Below are 20205 nucleotides of genomic sequence, written 5' to 3'. Positions count from 1 at the left end.
GGCGGAGTGCGGGTGCGGGATGTGGAATAGGTGAGATTTGCTTTTTTCTTTCTTTCTTCTTTGAGAGAGGAATAGAGAGGTGCTGTGTTTTGCGTTGGATTTGGACTTGCTTTTTACTCGCGTAGCAGGGGGTGTTGTGTGTTGGGGGGCTCGTTTAGATGCGTGTTGGCGAGGCTGGTGATGGATTGCGGAGGAGATGGGATGATGTTGGCTTGTGACTTGGTTGGTGGGTTTGGTGTAAATGGAAGAAGCTAGATTGTATGCTCGATTGATTTGATTGTACGCATGCCGTAGCTGAGATGAGGGAGCTGTTGGTGTTTACTGCTGGCTGGTATACGAGTACGTTAGTTGGCTACCCTGCAGTGATGGATACGGGTTCAATGGCTGGGAATTTACTGTACAGTACTGTGTTCCGTACTGCTCGGTGATTTATTGGCTCAGTAGAGGCCGCTACCAGTACTAGCAGGCAGCTTAAATCCCTAGCCGGGCATTAACAGTGGTCTGACTTTAAAAATCCCATTGCCACCTCATGCGGGTGGAGATAAGAATTTTGGTGCCATTGCTTAGCACTGCGACGTCGTTCTGGTTCGTGTTGTGACAGTATCGAGGAATATAGAACACAATTGAAACAAATCCATAACGAAAAGGAACAAGGCTATCTGTCCTGCAGCATATAGATACATGTACTTTGTCTATAGAGATCATGTATAGTACTTGTACAGCATCTAATAGCAGTAAAAGCATTCAATTCTTTGTCCCTGGCTCAGCCACCCAGACAGGAGGTTCGCATGGCGGCAGGCTAACCCCCCTCGGGCTAGAGCGCCGCCAGCGTTCGTGCCCTGGCGCAATTAAAACGGCTGCTTGTAATGGAAGCGGTCGCTGGGCCGGCGCGAGTGCAGGTACATGGCCGGCGTACCTCGGCCGCGGCGGCGCTATGCGCAGTGACACGGCGGTAGCGTGCAGCGCTTGTACCTGTCGCCTTTGATGTCTCGATGCCCTTCGCATTAGTGGACTTAGCGGCTAGCTCCAGGGCTCTTTCCAACGGGTTTTGTAACGGATACATGCCTGTTCTGGCGGCGCGGTCCTGCGAGGCCGGGTGTACTGGTACCTACAACTACACGTTCTTTAGAAGTAATCCTGCAGTACCGATACCTGTGGCGGCTCTCCCTTCCCTTGTGGCCGTACCTGTACCCGCGCCCGTGCTTGTTGCTGGTGCTTGTGCCTGTGCCTGTCGGCTGGCATTTATTGGCCGAGATTTGACACTTGGGCTTGTTGCGAACTGAGCCTTGGGGGGCTCAACGCGGTGTCCCGAGTTTCGTCTTTCCTGGTGCCCCTCCTCCCAGCTTGCGACGATCGCCAAGCACCAGACAAGGCTCTGCGAGTATTTGTTCGACCTTTGCGCCGCCTCTTCAGCGCTCGCTCTGCTGCTGACTGGGGTCTCTCTGGCTCTGTCCTGCTGCCGCGGCCACCCACTCGGAGCGCCTTGTATCGATCCATTAGCCGCCCGTTGGCGCTCTGCTCGCCTCCGCACGCCTCGTTTCCCCCCCATTCGACCTGGTGCCTCAATTTCAACGCAGCCCTCACTCCCCTGAAGCGAAGCAACAAGAAGAAAAAAAAAAAAAGAAAAAAAAGGGAGCCTATCTCGCAAAGCGCTCGTCCATCGAAAAAGTCGTAGCGGCGACGGGACGGCGGACGTCAGGGAGCAGCACCAAATAGGGGACGACGACTGCGCCTGAGAGGGGAGAGAGCGAAACGAAACGCTGGCCACGGACCTCGCGCTGCCGCGGCGTCGCCCAAGATGATGAGCTTCGAAGGAGGGACGGGCTACGCCGAGTCGGACGCCGACGACGAGTATGAGCATCACCTGGGCGACCACTCGCCCGTGGGCGATTCCGAAGCCTCGCCCATGGGCTCCGAGCTGTCGACGTCGGCCGAGCACACGCCCACCACGTACGGCCATCGAAGTAGCATGGACCGCCTGCCCGAGACCATCATTACCGAGTGGACGGCCGAGGAGTGCGCGGATTTCATCAGTGCCATCGGGCTGCCGCAGTATGCCGATACGTTTCTAGGTACGTGATTTGACGGTGTGATTTAGCATGCGGGACGAAGGATGACGACGAGGACGACGACGGCGATGATGATGCGGTTTCCCGCTCTTTTTGGGGCATTGACTGACTGACCGCGGTGTGTTACAGAGAACGACATCGTTGGAGAGGCTCTGGTTGCTCTGCTGCATGACGATCTCAAGAGCATGGGTATCGCCAGTGTGGGCCACCGTCTAACCATTCTGAAAAGCGTCTACGACGTCAAAAAAGCTCAAGATATCCCGATCGAGAGCGACCACTACCTACCACTTTGTAAGGCCTCGCCATCTTGCCCCCCTTGGATAATGAGAATGCTTAGGGCTGACTTTGCTGGATTCGTGAATTTGTAGCCGCCGATGCCGAAGCCCAATATGCTACCGCAACGCTCAAAGACATCAGACACCTAGTAGAACAGCTTCGGTTGCGGGACGAGCGAATGAGCCTACTGGAGCAGGACCTGCGGCGGATGAACGAAGACTTTAAGCGCCTCAGGGAAGACATGCTACCGGCGCTGCGGCTTGTCAAGGACGTGCAGCATCCACTGCCAAACGTTTCTGGGCCCAGCCCAGCGTACACATACGAAGCTACCCTCTCTCCGCCCGCACCAACGCCGCCCGGAGCCCAGCCCGGCGATCGAGGAGTGAAGCGACAGTACTCGCAGCGACGCATCTTGATCGGAGCGACACCCAAGAGCAACTCACCAACGCAAGCGACGCACGACCAGCGGATCATGCCGGAACAGACACTGGACCCGTCCAGCGCGGCAGAAAGGGCAGTCATGTCGTCGACGCACCTGGCTGCCATGAATGGTGCACCTCCTATTTCCACGACAGGATATCCCTCGCCTGTTATGCCATCACCGACATCCCCGATGAACCACTTGAGCGGAACCACTCTTGGCTCTCGATCCTATAATTCAACCCCCTCTGTACGGTCGACACTCATCGAAGGAGACCTCGGCTACGGTTCACGAGACAAGGCCGGCGGAGGGTCGATTCGACGCCGTGAGACGCCCGTTCCCGAGACGCCAAGTTCCAAGGACTCGGTCGAAATCTTCAAGTCATTCCGAGTGAGCATGGACGACCCGTGCTACAAGGTGCTGCCGGCTGCGCTTAAGAAGTATCAGATCAATGCACCTTGGGACCAATACGCTCTGTACATCGTCTACGGCGACCAGGAGCGCTGTCTCGGCATGGACGAGAAGCCTCTAATTCTGTTTAAGCAGCTGGATAAGGAAGGCAAGAAACCCATGTTTATGCTGCGGAAGACAAATAGCGCCCAGGTGGACGGTGATCTCCCCGGCATGAGCATGAACCCGGCGAGGGGTGCTTCAACGGGCTACGATCCGCCGGGAGGCATCATCTGAAGAAGAAAAACAGGCACGCTTCAGTTGATGTGGGCGTACTCACAAGTGTCCCCGAATGACACTGGTAGGAAAGGGTTTTACTATCCGCGAGTACGGCCGTTGTAGTATATACATGGAAGGGGGCGCATTGGAGTTAGTGGGGAAAAGGGAAAGCAAAAAGAACTTCTGGCCACGACGAAAAATGAGACGAAGGAAGCGACATGCCTGGCTGATATATGCTGGGCATGTGTTTTCTGCTGCGGCTCACTCTGACGCTGGAAGCCGTCGGCAAGAGGGCTAGTATGGGGGCTGATGCATAAAAGTCAAACGAGGTGAATTCACCACCGCCCACTCGGTGAAGCGATATCAAGTTTTACCAACGGGGAAACTCTTGAGACGATGGACAGAGTAGCACTTGAGCACAACGAGCTTGAGATGCTAAGGACTTTACGTGGGTCCCCCAAAACGAGAACGAGCTATAATGGGAAGCTTGGACTGAGGGTTCTCGGATTGGATTCTCTCCGATGGACGATTTCCACCCTTTATTATTTGGGTGGGATAATTTTCTTTGAATATGTTGGGCAAATGCGCACACAGGGAGGAGGCAAGGGGGAAGGAAGGGGGGGAAACAAACACGGCGGGGAATTTTGGTGTACGGCAATTTTTTGGGCAAAAATTCACGGGAGGGGAGGATGTGTATTAACTCTTTTTTTCTTCTTTCTCATTTTCTTCTCTTTTCTGTTGTTTTGTTGTGTTGTATGTGGATGCGTTATCTGGGATGCATGTAGTATTAAGAGCGAGAACAACTATGTAATACTCGATATTGAGTGTTTTTTTTTTCTCATTTTATCTTGTAATTTGATGAGCGATGTTGGATGGGTTGATTGAGGTAGTGTATGAATAGATATTTGTGTTGGAATGATGAGTGTTTTTGAAGGTGATTGTCGTGAGAGGACTTTGAAATGATTTGATGTGACTTGGACGAGGTTGATGATGTAAGGAGCCGTTGTGATGGTTTGGAGATTGACAGGGCTGAGTTGGTTGGATAAACTAGGATCAAATCAAATGACAAAGAGGTGACGCTATCAGAATTGAGTGAATAGGTAGTTTTGACAGGCTGCAGACGAAGTTGACTGGTCATCTCACAGCTCGACATGACTGGTTAGTATGCATAACAAGAGCTCATCTGAGTCAACGCCTTGCCCCAAAATGGCTCTTCCCTGATTGGGATGCGGGTGAAAGCCGATGACAGCAAAAGCTCATTCGAGTCAAGAGACTTGCCTTTGCATGAAGCTGTCCCCAGAATCGGGGTGAGGCTGAAAAGCCAACACAGGTCAGATGGTGTGAGAGAATAGAGTTGCCCGCATCCCGTGTGGCGCGTGGCGTGCAGGACCAGTTTCGATAGCTTGGTCGCTTGCACGGCATTCAGGCTAATCACAATGGGCGGAATAGAGTTTCGCAGGTTGCAATGGGAGGAGTTTTTTCACGCGCTGGCTAGTGAATTGACGGGAGAGTGCGTGAAAATAAGAGTCATTGCATGAGTTTTTGCATCTGCTTTGCTTGGTCCAGTGAGGAGGGAGGCTGGACATGCGGCTCCATTCAGCGGTGTAAGTCGAGAAACGAAGGCGTCAGGAGATGTACGTAGACCGTTGGTGCGTCGTCAGAGTCTGGTGGGATACCCGAGGAAGGATTTGCGTGTGCCTGTTTTTTCTTGCCTGGCGTATATGCGGCGTCCTATACGGATGGATTCTGGGTGCGGGCGCCAGGGGATGGGGTTTCGCGTGCTTATGTGATGAAGTCTATTGAGGATGAGGATGGAGAAGGAGAATGAGAGCTATCGTCTATAGTCTATAGCCTAGGTCGTGTGTGATTTTAAATCAGATCAGATGGGTCGTGTTTCGTATTGGAGATACGGTCAGCTTTGTAATAGCTAGTGAAGCTGTATCTACATTACAAATGAAGCGATGGGAGTCTTTGACCCGAACGTTGAAAAGAATCTCGGGACTCGTCCACGGCCGTGTCACAACGGCTCCCGCACCCGAAGGATCAAAGAACTAACAGCATCCGCACCCCGAAGAAGATGCGGCTTCGGCTTCGGCTTAGCCCCAGCCAGAAATACCATCATCAGCTCTGCCTATCCCGCTTTTTTTTTTCTTAGACGCTTGACGTTGCTTTTTTGCCCGCTTGAGTCATCGGCGGGTTCCAAACTAACTAGCTTGAGCAATTGGGGCTCCTTGCAGAGGCGTCCAATGGAAGCTGTGCAGCTGGTGCTCGGGTGCGTCGCCGATTTGCTCGGTATGGGGAAGGGTGAGTGAATGGAGACCGCGCGGACCAAAGTTTGCGACGTGCTTATTATGGGGATTGTTGCTAAAATGCTGTAGCTTGTGCTTTTTTTGATGATGGGGTGTTGTCACTGGTGTTAGTCAGAGTGATGGGTTGACGGGTGTTTGCTTTGGGCTGGGCTCGCATTGCTCGGGTTGCGTGGAGGGAGGACGTACGTTGGCTTGGGAGGAGGACGCTTGTGGTTTTTTTTTGGTTGCTGTTTAAATAAGAGGTCGTTTGGTGCCTTGTTTTTTTGGTTTCTTGTCTTTTTCTTTGTGTTTGGCATCTTGGCATTACATTGTTCGACAAAGACTTACTCTTTTGGGAACGAAGCTATAACCAGCTCGAGTATTATAATATAATATTGCTTTGTTTGTTACCTTGGCTCTGGACCCCTGCTTTGGGCAGCGTTATACCTACATTGAGTGACTAGAATGGAGGAGAGGATATAGTGGCCTACTTGATATTGATATATTCACCGTCACGGTATGGTGCACCGCAGCTACTTACCTATGAATGCCACGATTCCTCTGGACATGGGCTGACGATGATGGCAACAGATGGTCGTATTACCACGTCTGGGTGTTGAACCTAACCCCGACTTTCCCAAAAACGCACCTCCTCGTCCAACTCCGGTCTCCAGCTCTACTCCCACCCCCACCGACATCATTGCCAGCGTCACAAGCAGCGTAACATCATCTCCAACCCCAACAAGTACATCAGACGCAAATGGATTCATACAGATTGCTTCGGATGGCACACCTGGAGACAAGATCCTCCGCGGGTTCCTCATCGGCATGGCCATTGGCATCATCCTGAGCCTCGTGCTGTGCTGCTGGACGCCATGCTGCCGGAAGAAGCGGCGGTCACGGCTAGAGAGGAGAAACGATAATATTCGGAGGAGACTGGTTGTTCTCGAGGACGAGGCCTGGGTGAACCAGAATTGGCCGCAGAGGAGACCATGGGATGTTGGTGATGATGAGAGCCAGAGCCATGTGAGCCACGACTAATACGATATTTGACGGGACGATGACGACGGTGATGATGACGATGACATCTGGTTACTAAGGGAACGGTTTGGAAGCAAATTGCACGACATATGATGATTACGGTATGGGATGGGCGGCGTTTTGAGGCGTTTGGCTTATTGCCAGAATTGGCATCTGGTTGTCTGTTTCTAAGTGCTTTTGACAGTGCAAGGCAGTTTGAGGGACGGAAATAATACAGTCGTCAGCAATGACGAGAAGCACGGATCGGTGCAAGGATATACAGATGGCTTACGAATAGAAACACTATTAATTGATCAACGAGGCTTCTTTGCACTGAATTGGCAGTGATGGGCGTTGTTTCTAACCCACAGCGGCATCAATCTGGCGATGCATCTCACTCAATGGCACGATTCCGGCACTCGCTGGTCCCAAGGCGGGAATTCGGGCACAGCCACTCTCTGGGGCTTGTGGGCCAGCTCGCGCGGCTGTGGCGCAGCAGCATCGAGCAATGACGTTGCGTTGGCGGGAAGCCACGCCAAGCATCTCGATATCCGCAGTAATCTTGTCTTTGCTGTATTGTGGAATATTTTTAACTGATGCTTCGAATTCCTTCGCCTTTCATGATTGCATTGCCCCTTTCCCTTTCCTGAGCCTCAGATCTGCGACAGGCTTCTCCTTGGGCGATAGCGATAGAAGACGACAGCGCACTACTGCAGGCCTGATCCTGCTCCTGATCCTTCAGATTTGGGCCTTGTTGTCTCGGCTTGCCGCAGCCTCACTTTATAGCCGCCTGCGTGACCCCTCTGGCCAAGACTCGAAACAACGCGAAATGACCTGCTGATTCTCGCCGCGGCTTGAAGCTTCTTTTTTCCTTTTTCCTTTTCTCTCTCTGCATTTTCAATTCTAGCATCTGAAATACACACGTAGCCGCCATGCTTGACGACAGCTTCCCCACGTATCGGATGCACTCTGCTGCAGAAGATGCTCTCCAGACGACTCTGTTCTACACCTACAACGGCTCGGATCCTCTGCGCGCTTACACCCTCCAGAGACCTGCACCAGCATCCTCGGCGAACCAGTATGCGCTCGCTCTGTTCGACGCCCACCACCAATCCGTCATCTACGGCGAGGTGCTGGTCAAGCCCGAGTGGCAGCAGCCCACGCTCTCGGCCGCCGAGATTCGCAACCAGAACGGCTCGCCGCCCAACGTGCCCATCACGCCCGACTCCTTCTCCGTGCTGCTGTACAACCCCGACCAGAACATAGTCGTCAAGCGCAATGCCGGGGGGTGGAACCGCGCTGATTCGTGGGGCTTTGAGATGCCGGAGCGCACCTTTAAGCTGCCCAGCGTCAGCAAGCTGGATCAGGAGACGGGGAGCAATGATGTGTCGGATCTGTCGCCAAAGATTATGTTTCACTGGAAGCGGGACGGGCGGCTCAACAGGGACATGACGTGCTACATGTCGGGCAAGATTGCAGGCGGCAAGAAGAGCAAGGAGCCGGACATTACGGTGGCCATGTATCGGAGCCACAAGCAAGGGGATGCCGTGTGCATCTACGAGCCCAACATGGCTCGCGTCGAGGTCGAGGACCGGAAGGGTCTTGAGGTGGTGCTGCTTCTGAGTGCCGTCGTCGTCAGAGACTTGCATTTTGCGCCTCGGCAGAATCCGTTCAACGTCTCCGGCGCTGCTCCTGCGCCGAGAAGAGGCTCGCGGCCGTTGGCACCGTCACCTAACGACCCGACGCTGGTATCGGGTGCGTTGGCAGATACTCCATCACCGGGACCGACACACACCCCTCCCGCAAGGCCGTCTCCGGCTAGCAATGCCGCGAAGCAAGCCGAGATTGATGCCGAGACTCGCAGGCTGCAGGCCATGGTGGCCGAAGAAGAGCGACAGCGCCGCGCGCGGCTTGCTCGGGAGGAGGAGGAGAAGACGCGGAGGATGCTCCAGCAGGAGGAAGACGCTCGACGGCGGCAGAAGCAAGCCGAGATTGATGCCGAGACCGAGCGGCTGCGGCGACAATACGGCGTCCCGGCCCCACGGCCAACACAGTCCCCTCCTCTTCCACAGCGACCCTTTGGGACGACGACGACGGCCATGTCTGGTGCATTGGGTGGTGGTGGCGGCGGCTGGTATGGCCCGCCCGTCGTGAATAACCTCCAGCCCCCTCCTCCGCCGCGGCCAAACAGCGTAGGGCCGGGCCCGTCTACGCAGCAGCAGAATGGGCGCAACAACCTGAGTCCTTATTCGGGACCGTCGGGGGCGCGGGTCAGCGCGCTTAGCTTTTTCGGCGGGGGGAAGACGGATGAGGAGAAAAGGAAGAAGATGAAGAAGAAGCAGAGCGTGCATTTCTAGGGGGCGTCGCATCATGGGCGTTTGGGGGGGAATATATACCAGGTTGATTTGGGTGGCATAGACTATGGGGTGTTATGGATTGTGTATTTATGTTACTTGATGATCACTTGTGGTGGCATTACTAGGAGTATCGTTTTTACAAATCATGTTATTCATTGAGTGTAATTTTATGTGTATTGCACTGGTATTAGATGTCATACAACAACTGCACCTCTTTGCCGGGACTGGGCTGAGCTAATAGACCTAAATTCTGCAAGGCCATAAGAGCACCCTCTTCGCCTGTCTCGTCGATGATTTTGCCATCTTTCAGCGTAAAAATTGTGATTCCGGAAAAGTATATTTTCATCCCGGTGTTTGGAGTATTCAAAGCTCCTACTGGAAGGTCCGAGGATGCAACTCCTGAGTGGATGCTGGTAGACGCGGAATGAAATATCGGGGAATGCCTTGCTCGAAGTTGTTTATTAACAGGGCTGATGATGACATTTGTTGGATGGGGGGTTGGACTTACTCGTTTGAGGTCTGTGAGCATGTTCTTTGTACTGGATTTGCCATGTCTGATGCCGTGCATGGGGTAGTTCATGGTGAAGTCGTCGGCGCAGAGGTCGTCGACGATGTTTGGGTTGGCTTTGCCCCAGTATTCTGTGAAGTATTGGGCGACGATTTGGAGGTTTTTGGATTCTTCCTCGGTTGGGCATTTTGAATATATGTGATGGGTGTTTGTTCTTTGTGTCTTGGTATGTGATGGTGATGTGAGATAATCTTTCAGATATGAGCATTTTTTCATTCATTCCTGTTTAATCTTTTCATTGCTATGGTTGCTGTAGATGTTACCTGTACCCAGTGGTATGTAAAGTATCGTGAGGTGTGACGAGACACCGTGCTAGCTGGCAACGAGATCATTGGCCATAATCGTGACAATTCGGCTTCCCAGTAGCGTATCCAATAATAAATCGGCGTTAAGAAAATCTAACAATCTAATGTAGAGCTGTGTGAATCCTCATTTGGCAATGTGGCTATCAATATTTCGGCGTTAAAGAAAGAAGAATAGGTTAAACGACTTAAAGTTACGGGATGTCTCATTTGACAGCTGAGAGCCGGCTCTCGTGATTGGTCACATCTCGCGCAACTCTGACGGGTAACACACAGCCAGGGCGAGGGTTTCGGACATTGTCCGGGTTGAAACAGGACATACCTTTTTCACAACACAATCCACAACTACCGACATGAGATAGAGTGTCATTTGTTTCTCAACTGGTTAATGAATATGGAAATATGGGCTGCAGTGGAGAGAGAGTGTCGAGGGTATAGATCCATATTGAGTGAGCAATTACACAGCAACACTTCTATAGAACGGAAAAAGTAAATGTTGTGTAGGATCAGTTCAGAAAAGATAGATATTTCCGCGGAATATAACGAAGCAGATTGAAATATAAATATCCATCTCCTGATGCAGGACTCAGAGAATGTTACAAGCAATTCAATCCTCATAACCTCGAGAATCTCACATCCTCTACGAAAAAACACAAAAGCTACAATGTCTCCTATTCCAACTCAGACGATTTCGCCGCCTATTTTCTACTGGGGCACCCCTGTTGTGCTCATCACAACGGAGAATGAGGACGGAACTTTCAACATCGCACCCATGTCCTCGGCGTGGTGGCTTGGAAATCGATGCATGCTGGGCTTGGGACAGGATTCGCAGACGACCATCAATCTGATTCGAACCAAGCAGTGCGTGCTCAACATGGCCGACGATACTATGACGGAGGCAGTGAATGCTTTGGCATTGACTACCGGAGCGAAAGAAGTTGAGACAGCGACAGAGGGCATGGGATATCTGTACTTTAAACGAACTCACGGTTATCAGTACGTTAAGGATAAGTTTGGGCGTTCGGGTTTGACGCCTGTCCCTTCTAAAGTGGTTCGACCGCCTCGAATTGCGGAATGTCCAGGCCAGATGGAGGCCGAACTGCAAGGAGTGTATTACATGATGGAGGACGTTGGCATGAGGGGATTCATCGCACTACAGGTCAAGGTTCTGCAGACGCATGTGCACGAGAGCATTCGCTGGGCGGGATATCCGAACCGGATCGATCCTGATAAGTGGCATCCGTTGATTATGAGCTTTACGCAGTTTTATGGGTTGGCGAGTAAGAGATTTACTGAGTCGACGCTGTCTGAGATCGATGTGGAAAAATACCGGCCTTTTTCTAATGCGGTTGAGGATGGGGAGGGAAAGGAAGGGGAGGAATCGACTCGGGAGTTGCTTAATTAACGTGGCATTGTGTTGAGTTGTCAAGGATGTGTGGGAGAGAGGTTCTTGTTCTTGTATCGCGAAGGACTCTTTTATTCTTCCTGAAATAGATTTCTTTCTGTTCTAAGAATTGAAATGTGAATTATGGTACTTGAGGACTTAAGCGTCGGCTCATTATAAGATATAAGTGAGGTTAAGATGGATGAAGCTGGATTACACCTTTAGCCTGGAGACAGGTACTGGCGCATGGTATTACGCTTCCATTACAGGAACTGTGAAGTGGCCTACGGCCAAAGAAGCCACGAGGTAAAGAGAGCCAGATGGGAGCTGAGGACGCATATACACACGCATTCGAGATAATCGTAAGAAGCCAGGCATACAGTAAGATTCAACGTACCCATTTTGGTTTAGTGCCTCCCTGCCGGTTACCGCCTCGCGTTTCAGTCTTCTCAATCGCTGCTTCAACTTGTCATTAATTCTTCGCTCTCATACTCCTTCTTTCTCATATCCGGATCTGTTGGGCCTAATGAGAGCGAGTGTCAGATCGAGAGCCATTCCAGTCCCGCCGTCGGCGAAATATCCCCGGATAACAAGCCCGATAATGACTCCAACAGCGAGGTGGGATTTCTGGGCCTCGGTGACCTTCCGGATTATGCTGTTTGCAGGGGGAGAGATGACACGGACTCTCGGACTGGCGGGTTCCGAGAGTGAATTTATTAGCAGAGTACGCTGGACTTCTGAAATAGTGGCATTCTATACTTGAACAACAACATCAAGTCGCTCTCAACACTTGAACACTATGGCTTCGAAGAACCCAACCTTGGGATTTAGACTGACGCATGTCGGCCTTCGTGTTACGGACATGGACAGATCCGTTGCGTTTTACACGGGTGCTTTTGGCATGAAGGAATTGGGCCGCATGGAACTGGACACGACCACGGTTGTTTTCGTCGGTTATCCTGATGCAGCGGACCCTGAAACAAAACTCTTCGCTAGGGAAGGTATACTAGAACTAGTATGCTCAAAGGTAACTGATGCTTCATCAAGAGTCTCGTCCGCTTCCGGCCAAGACTGTGGCTGACCTTGCCCTTCAGAATTCCCAGAAAAGCATGAAGGACTCAAGTGACTATCCGGATTACCGATTCGTCAAGCTGGCAATCGGCGTGCCGGACATGGCAAAGGCCGTGGAGTATATCAAAAGTCACAATGTTAAAATAGTCAAAGACGCTGGCGAGGCTCAGGGTTTAGAGGTGATGTCTACGTTTTTGGGTTGCGAAACGCCCGACAAGGGATTTGACAAGCCTTTGTGGGATCTTGCCGTGGCTGTCCCTTTTGTGGAAGACCCAGATGGATACCTCATTGAATTAATCCCGTATTGAGCTATAATCTGGGCTATTCGCAGCTGCGTCGTATAACAGCGTCCTGCACCGAATATAGGAACCAGTTGTCTTACAAAATGAGTGTATACCTCGACGTGACGTGTGAGCGCCATCACAGCTATGACAATGGCGCTTAGATAGTACTCGACTTTTCATATTCCACGGCGTATTGTTTTGTCTTCGCCAATTACCTATCAATCCGCAGTCTATTCCAAGTCACAACTGCTCTGATACTATGCAATACTAATTCCTAAGCATGGCCTATGCCTAAAGGCGCATTTCACTGAGTCGCTGCGGAACTCTGCTCGTCCTGATCCATAGAACGAAAGACTTGGGCAACGCGATGGAAAGACTCCTTCGGTGCCCATGGAGGCATATCCTTAGATCTTGAGTCTGTCTTAGGGAAGGTCTTTACCAGCGAGAAACACATCATGTCCAGATCCCTCGCCCCTTCTCCTGCCGGCATGCAAGGGAACGAAAACAGATATATAAAGGCCGCCTCAACCCCTGCACTGTTGAGAAGCTCAAGCTGCGTCCCGACATAATCGGCCTGCTCCTTCTCGCTCCGCGTCGGGACGATATCGTTCTCGAAGATGCCAGTGCCGTCGGGATTCGTGCCTTTTAAGAGTACGAAGCCGCCGTCTCCGCGCACTGCTGCTCCCTCGTAGGCGCAGCAACCAACTTCTAAAACAGCGAGGGGCTTTCCAATCCTGTACCGATCGAGACACGAGACATACTTCTCCGCAGTCTCTCCTCGGCGATAATAGTCTATGCCGACGGTGTCAAAGATATCCCAGTCCACGACTTCCCAGGAGCCAGCCGAGTATGTGATCTGTCCTCCGAACTGGGAACGAATCACCTCGACGAAAGACCGCAACGCCTTATTCAACTCGACAGACTTATCACGCAGGGCCTGAGGAATGTCCTCGATCATGTGGCCGCTGGGAAAATTCTGGCCGAGAAATATTACACGGTCGTTGAAAGAATCTCCGGGGAAAACACCTTTGCTGAAGATGGTGTATTCGCAGCCGGCGACAAAGACCAAATCAATGCCTTCATTGCGTAATGTTTCTGCCGTTTCTGCCGCCTCTTGGAAGTATGCGCGGGTCTCGTCGATGGTTGCATTCATCTTCCACGGATTGAAAAACACCTTGAGTCCCATCGAGTGCGCTGACCGTGCGGCAATCTCCAGCCGAGGAATCTCCTCTCCTTCAATCCGGACGGCATTGGCATGCAAGTCGTCGGCGATTGTTTTCATGTCGTATGTGACTAGAGCAGGATCGAATGGCTCGACGGAGAACCCAGTGCCGGTGAAATTGAGGCCGACATCGTAGACAACGCCGCGGTACTTCATGGTGGAGTGTTTGTTGGGAAGGATTGAGAAGCGCAAAATGACTAGAGCCTCACAGGATATTCAAGGCCAACAATATAATAATCGTGTCCAAACGAGCATGAGGCAAGAAACAAGAGGCACGTAATAGTCAAGCATACATACATAGTATGAGGCCCTCGAGGGTGTCTCCACTGTTCGGACTGCGCACTCCTGGCGTCCCGGCGTCCGGCCATGGCTCGAAATTTCATCGGACCTGCAGACTTGTCCTTCCAGCAACCTCGTCGGGGACGGCTTCCAAAAGTCCGGACTTACACCCTTTGACAGTTCCACCATTCGGCCTGCGATTTGCCCTGCCCGAATCGAATTGAGAGCGTCTCTAGACACCGTTGTGAGGATGTCGTTCAGACCTGGAGGCACTAATCACGGACCCACCGGCCAAGCAGCAGGGGGAGAAGGCGGCCTAGAGTCTCAGGGGAATGGAGTAGACGGGCATGAGGTTATCGTGAAGGAGAAAGCGGCAGTATGAGAACATGAACCTTTCCTTAGTCGGGTCACATATGAATAAGGTGAATAAGATGCTGACATGCTCCACAGTGTGATCGTTGCCGCCAGCGAAAGGTGCGGTCCTTCTATTTACCTGCAGCAAAGATTGTTCCTGTGAGGTGTATCCGACCTCGGTCTACTGACTTCATGTTTCGAGCTGGCTTCATAGACCAAGTGCAATCGCGTTAATCCGTGCTCATGCTGTATCAAGGCGGAGGCACAGTGTACCTTCAGACTGGCTCACGGAGCCAAAGAAAAGCGGCAGCGGGTCCTGATCTCGAGTGTATAGTGAGTTGTCCCCCCAGTACAGCTACCTACATGTAGTCATTAATATATCATCAGTGAGAGGAGACTTGAGCATATTTCGAACAGAATTGAGGAGCTATACGGAATCATAGGACAACTTAGAGATGAGCGCCATAATGAGGACAGTAGCCTTATGGCCCCAGCTAGATTACGAGCACCGTCATATTCCTCGCTCCAATCTGGCAGACTTCGGGCACCCGCCAAAGCTCTAGCTCCAGTGGAAGGGATTGAGTCCGCATTGTTTGCTCAGGTCATTTGCGCAGCGGGAGCTCTTGAAACCGCTGTGATGAATGACCCATACTCTAGGGCCGTCGACGACATAACTTCGGCGTTGAATACTTTGCGGAACACAGTCAATGATCAAAAGCAGCAAAATGAGACGCTGGCAGGGTCACGTTCATTTCCAAAGGCGCTGCCTTCTGGTCTCAGTCTCAGGGATTTGCCTATCCCTCCCCTGGATAAAATCATGGCATGCCTCAGGATCGCTCAAGGTGCGTCTCTTGTTTCTAGGTTATGCTGCACTCGTTCTGATAATCATCCGCAGAGAGCTCGCCGAGCGAGCTTTACTGGCCCTTTGAATTTGGATCTCTAGGAGACTTCACCCAGTACGTGATCAGAGCCTGCACACCCGGGCCGATTAGCGATATGGAGTTGATCATAGTTCACTACGTTCTTTCCTCGCTCTTCACCCAATGCTCGATGGGTGCCGATGACGAGACGCTCAGACAGGACTACGATGTGCAAGCTGAAACGTGCAGGGAGAGTCTCGAGACAATTCTATCGAGCCTTTCCTTTCACATTGATACCAATATTGACTCCGTCTGTGCCTTGTACATGGCGGTGCGTTTCCCCCTGTTAGTAGCAATGCACTCTCTACAGTATTAATTTGCGATTTTCAACATACAGTCTCTTCATTGTCTGTGCCAGGGAAAAGTGTCCACAGCCTGGACGTTTATTTCAAGAGCGTCACTTATGTGCCTGGCTTTGGGGTTGCATAGTAGCCAGGCCATGGTAACAGAACAAGAAAACGCAATGCAGCGAAAGATGAGTCTTTTCTGGGCTGTGTACGCCCTGGAGAAAGCTGTGGCTTTACGGCTCGGCAGGCCATCGACTATTAGAGACGAGGACATCACCATCCCACGAATCATTTTGGGCCGCAAAATGACCTCCCTAGCATACAACCGGCTGCCTGACTGGATCGATGCCGCTAGCCTCTACGGCCGCTTGTACGATAGCTTGTATAGTCCGACTGCGTTGGAACAACCGGGCTCTGTTCGCGTGTCTCGTACCAGTGCACTGGCTTCTGAGCTGGAGCGGATGATAGTCGCGAGAACCGGATACTATGTAAGTATTTAAACAGCTTTTTCGTGCTCCGAACAGAATCAAGCATACGGAATCAGTTCGTGAATAATCTGGCTAACCACCCGTCGCAGAATCAGCCAGACCTGTGGAGTAGCCATTTGCTAGATCCAACCCTTTCACGGTTCATGATACACGCCAACAGAGCTATAGCATACTCAACCTTGGCGTCCATATACCGAGGAGTCCCAGCAGAGAGTCAGAGTCCTTCGGGTATAATACCATGTACGCAATGCATCGCCGCTGCGCGAGTAGCCCTTGAAGAAAGCGAAGCCAGCATTGCCATACTTTCAGATGCAGCAAAGTGGCCCACCGGTCTTTACAAATGGGTCAACGAGATTCTCCTCCTAGCGCCATTTATCCCCTTCACAATCCTGGTCTGTAATGTTGTTGATACTGTTGACGCGTCGGACCTGGGCTGCTTGGGGGGAGTGGTTGACGGTCTACAGGCTCTGGCACAATTGCCGCGCTATGCGAGCTGCAATAGACAGCTGCGTGTTTTCAAGTCACTGTATGATGTTGCGGCTCGTTACGTCGAAGCAAAGACAAGCCGGGAATCAACAGACGCGACTGGCACTCTATTCACGAATCCCGACACCGATGTCTACTTCAATGATGACACTTGGTTAGAGAATGGATTCTCTCCTGTCTCGTCTTTACCTGTCCAGCAGGGCGAGCTGTTTTAGTCTCTACGTAGTTGAGAGCGACCTTTATTACCAGCTTTCTTCCGTTTTTTATGAGGTTGCTCTATGTTTTGCAACTACTTTTCCACAACGAGCCAATTAATATTTATCTCATCGAACTGCTTCGTTATATTGCGCTCGGAGCGTTCGGTAACAGACATAACTATCGTTGTTGCATCGGCTGCACATGGCTTGTTTACTTGGGCTCTCCGAACAAGCGCATCCAGTTGTGACATAACCGGTCTTGTTCCAGAAGTCACTTGGCGCTGGCACAAGATTTTGCTCGGTTTGTTTTGCAATTTGTCTATTATTCACGGCCAACTTCTATTCTAAATGTGTATAATGGTGTTTATCATATTGTAAGTGGTTTGGATTCCAGTTAGCCGGCGGTACAAATAGCAGTAACCCGGGGGAGGCTCGATATTATGTCCCTGGCTCAATAAAGATGGGCTCCTCCGGCGGAGACGTAACCTCAACTGACCCGTGACCCCTGCATTGACCTAGAATAAAAGTTCAACTGACCTATGCTAGTAGCTAGCTAATTGGATAAAATAAAAATAAACATGAAGCATGAGTCAGCCGAGGTTTTTCCATAATCATAAAATAAAAGGAAGTTATAGGAGGATATACCTCAACTGACATGAGCTCGCGTTTTTGAACTGACACTAGCTCTACTTTTACTGTTCAACAAGGAAGCTCATCTGACAGGAGGTTCAAAGGCGTTCAAGGCCGTTAATTGGCTGTTCAATTCTGCCGCCCCACACAGCCGCGAAGGTGGTGTCAGCTCAACTATTTAAAGGGCATGTTTATAGGTTATGTCTCCCTCTAGAGCGCGGGAGTCGGGATATTACAAAGTTGAGAAGGTATCTCATTGTCCGTAAACCATTCATTCACGCAGTCGTCGTCACTTATTGTATGTAATGAAGAAAAAGGAGATGCTAGGAACGATCAAGCTACGTTTAGGCTTGAGGTGCCTGCAAAGTACCTAAGGGGACTCAGCTGTCCTTTAATTCTCAAGGCATGTATCTAGACTGGGATTATTTTGTACCTAACCTACATGTATTCATTAACTCAGTTTGCACTGTTCACATAAGCGAAATGTTGCCAGATCGTAGTATACTTTAGAGTACTTTATACTACCTTGAAATGTAACAGATGCGTGAATTTTGACAATTGACAAGAATATATAAGTAGAGCATAAGTAAGTACTCATGGTCCGTGCTTAAATATTTCTGAGTGTGTGAACAGGACGCCTATTTCGCTCCTAACTGTATTACAAGGGACTATTTTATTCTTCCTAATATAAATTTCTTTCTGTCCTAGAAATTGAAATGTGAATCATGGTTCTTTATGAGTGAAGCGTCAGCTCCATATAAGATATAACACAAGTGAGGTCAAGATGGAGCAAAGCTAGAGTTACACCTTTTACTCTGCCAATGTCTTCCAACACTCCTTAGCGCGAACCTGGAAGCCCCACCAAAACCCGCAGCAAAGCCCTCCATACTTGGCACAACGCTTTCGTGACTTGATGTGTAAAGCATCATTATTAAGAATTGTATCTTTTTCAAGCTGTCATTCACTGCAAAGAAAAATCGTAAAAGTGGGGATAAGATTATGTATTATTAAAATGTAGTGTATGTGTCTAATCCTCCTCTCTTTCCTAGCCCCCTTTTATTGTGTATAGGTATCCCTCGCGTCTCGAATCAAATGGGTATATAATACTCATGATATAAACTTTTGTGCTCCCAGCCCGAAAAAAACCATTGCCCAAACTTGTAAACAAAGCAGAAAAAAGGATTGTCGAAATCAAGTAAACTTTTGGTTTTTGTCGTTGTCGTCGTTGATAGTCCAAAGGAGTGTGGTTATGTTTTTTTGTGATTTATTCCATCAATGCTGGGCATAGGCAAAAAATATCCACCACCCTTCTTTCAGTTCAGGAGCACAAGTAAACAGTTCGATGAAGTTGTTTTTGTTTTGTTTTCGATGAAGTTGTACCCCGTTTAGGCAATGTTCATGGGCAGCTTCATGCCGGCGCCGCAGTTGGCAGCCTTGATCTCAGGGCGGGGGCGGGAGAAGAAGCTGGAGAAGCGCTTCTTCTTCTTCTCAGAGGCCAGAGAGCGGTTGTCAGGAGTGTTGGCGGCGGAGGTGGCGGGAGTGGTGGAGGGAGACAGGATCATGTCGTGGTTGACGCCGTTGCTGAGAGCAGCGCGGAAGTGGACGAGGTCACCCATGAACATTTTGAAGGTTGGTTTGGGAGTTTGTAAAGTAAGGTAGATAGTAGATGATTGTGTGGAAGATTGTAGTAAAGCTGAGCTTTGGAAGCTTGAGTGATGCTTTTGGATGTTTGTAGAAGTTGTTGTTGTGTTTGTAGCTGTGGATGCTGATGATGATAGAATTCCTCCTCGTCCAAAGCACGGCCTAAGCCTCTCCTTATATACAACCGGCGCTCGCCTCCATTCCGGTACGTACTCTCACGATGCCGCGAGTTTCCATGCCTCAGCACGTTGCTGAAATTTTCCATTCTAAAAAAAACATGTTTCGCCGTGGCCTTGCTTGGTCATTTGCGCATCACCTGCAGACGGCGGATCCGTGCTCGATCCATCGGCTTCGCTCTGCCGGGGCTCGGGGATCCACAACCCGATCGTAGGCGCCAGGGGAGCTCCCGTTTGGGAAGAGAAAAAAACCAGGCATCGTGAAAAATTGAATGGGATGTGGATCTTGGAGGAGAGGAGAGTGGAACATTGGTGACTGCTCACATAATTGGGCGTCGAGGTGGGTGTGGCTCAGCTCGGGCTGGTGCCTTGCTCGGCACTGACTCAGCAGGGGGGCAGAAGAATTTTCTTGCTTGATTTTCAGGTACGAGGACACGAAAGGCGAGCCGGTAAGAGGCGGGTTAAGGCGCTCGGGCCGAAAGTGGCAGGGGTTGATGTGATTTGATTGGGCCTTCGCTGTAATATTTTCTTGTTCTCGGGTTGATGATGACTGGACTGGTGTGGCGCGTGATGGCACGTTGCTGATGCAGGAACCTGATGCTTCGGACGAGGCTGCGTGATGACGAAGCTGAAGCCGAAGCCGAAGCTGGAAACGCGGCGATGACGCTGGTTGATTCCATTCGGCTTCGCTTTCACTTGCTACTTGTACGTTCATAGTATGGAGTAAGAGTATTCCACACGCTTCCTTCGATGACTCCGATGTACAGATACGACGCCATACGAGCAGCGACATTCGCAAGGCGTAGGCATAGGCGT

General features: G+C 50.8%; 9 protein-coding genes across 9 annotated transcripts; 6 read left to right on the top strand and 3 right to left on the bottom strand.

Moving 5' to 3' along the window:
- Nucleotides 1-1798: 1798 nt before the first annotated feature.
- On the top strand, nucleotides 1799-3453 carry TRIVIDRAFT_58379 (uncharacterized protein; the record flags this gene model as incomplete). The annotated part of the gene is made up of 3 exons (XM_014098516.1): nucleotides 1799-2072; nucleotides 2199-2360; nucleotides 2438-3453. The coding sequence occupies 3 exons, from the start codon at nucleotides 1799-1801 to the stop codon at nucleotides 3451-3453; spliced, it is 1452 nt and encodes a 483-aa protein (XP_013953991.1).
- A 1418-nt stretch (nucleotides 3454-4871) lies between these two features.
- Nucleotides 4872-6764, top strand: TRIVIDRAFT_68213 (uncharacterized protein; the record flags this gene model as incomplete). Its single annotated transcript, XM_014098515.1, has 5 exons — nucleotides 4872-4945; nucleotides 5002-5039; nucleotides 5395-5739; nucleotides 6188-6240; nucleotides 6315-6764. The coding sequence occupies 5 exons, from the start codon at nucleotides 4872-4874 to the stop codon at nucleotides 6762-6764; spliced, it is 960 nt and encodes a 319-aa protein (XP_013953990.1).
- A 902-nt stretch (nucleotides 6765-7666) lies between these two features.
- TRIVIDRAFT_89726 (uncharacterized protein) lies at nucleotides 7667-9357 on the top strand (the record flags this gene model as incomplete). Its single annotated transcript, XM_014098514.1, has 1 exon — nucleotides 7667-9357. One exon carries the CDS (start codon nucleotides 7676-7678, stop codon nucleotides 9098-9100), a length of 1425 nt encoding a protein of 474 aa, XP_013953989.1.
- On the bottom strand, nucleotides 8577-10340 carry TRIVIDRAFT_213528 (uncharacterized protein; the record flags this gene model as incomplete). Its single annotated transcript, XM_014098513.1, has 2 exons — nucleotides 8577-9782; nucleotides 10293-10340. 2 exons carry the CDS (start codon nucleotides 10338-10340, stop codon nucleotides 9288-9290), a joined length of 543 nt encoding a protein of 180 aa, XP_013953988.1.
- A 318-nt stretch (nucleotides 10341-10658) lies between these two features.
- Nucleotides 10659-11303, top strand: TRIVIDRAFT_26344 (uncharacterized protein; the record flags this gene model as incomplete). The annotated part of the gene is made up of 1 exon (XM_014098512.1): nucleotides 10659-11303. A coding segment is annotated over one exon (645 nt), but the record flags the coding sequence as incomplete, so codon positions are not given.
- Nucleotides 11304-12153: 850 nt separating this feature from the next.
- TRIVIDRAFT_156108 (uncharacterized protein) lies at nucleotides 12154-12733 on the top strand (the record flags this gene model as incomplete). Its single annotated transcript, XM_014098511.1, has 2 exons — nucleotides 12154-12369; nucleotides 12449-12733. 2 exons carry the CDS (start codon nucleotides 12154-12156, stop codon nucleotides 12731-12733), a joined length of 501 nt encoding a protein of 166 aa, XP_013953986.1.
- Nucleotides 12734-13013: 280 nt separating this feature from the next.
- TRIVIDRAFT_68216 (uncharacterized protein) lies at nucleotides 13014-14087 on the bottom strand (the record flags this gene model as incomplete). The annotated part of the gene is made up of 1 exon (XM_014098510.1): nucleotides 13014-14087. The coding sequence occupies one exon, from the start codon at nucleotides 14085-14087 to the stop codon at nucleotides 13014-13016; it is 1074 nt and encodes a 357-aa protein (XP_013953985.1).
- A 373-nt stretch (nucleotides 14088-14460) lies between these two features.
- TRIVIDRAFT_224464 (uncharacterized protein) lies at nucleotides 14461-16960 on the top strand (the record flags this gene model as incomplete). Its single annotated transcript, XM_014098509.1, has 7 exons — nucleotides 14461-14586; nucleotides 14661-14723; nucleotides 14821-14897; nucleotides 14952-15406; nucleotides 15460-15755; nucleotides 15843-16259; nucleotides 16349-16960. 7 exons carry the CDS (start codon nucleotides 14461-14463, stop codon nucleotides 16958-16960), a joined length of 2046 nt encoding a protein of 681 aa, XP_013953984.1.
- Nucleotides 16961-18558: 1598 nt separating this feature from the next.
- On the bottom strand, nucleotides 18559-19333 carry TRIVIDRAFT_216466 (uncharacterized protein; the record flags this gene model as incomplete). Its single annotated transcript, XM_014098508.1, has 1 exon — nucleotides 18559-19333. The coding sequence occupies one exon, from the start codon at nucleotides 19192-19194 to the stop codon at nucleotides 18958-18960; it is 237 nt and encodes a 78-aa protein (XP_013953983.1).
- Nucleotides 19334-20205: the final 872 nt, after the last annotated feature.

The sequence above is a fragment of the Trichoderma virens genome, assembly GCF_000170995.1.
Source record: "Trichoderma virens Gv29-8 chromosome Unknown TRIVIscaffold_82, whole genome shotgun sequence".
Lineage (NCBI taxonomy): Eukaryota > Fungi > Ascomycota > Sordariomycetes > Hypocreales > Hypocreaceae > Trichoderma > Trichoderma virens.
Note: the sequence above shows the minus strand (reverse complement) of the source record. Positions and strands in the feature narration are given on the sequence as shown.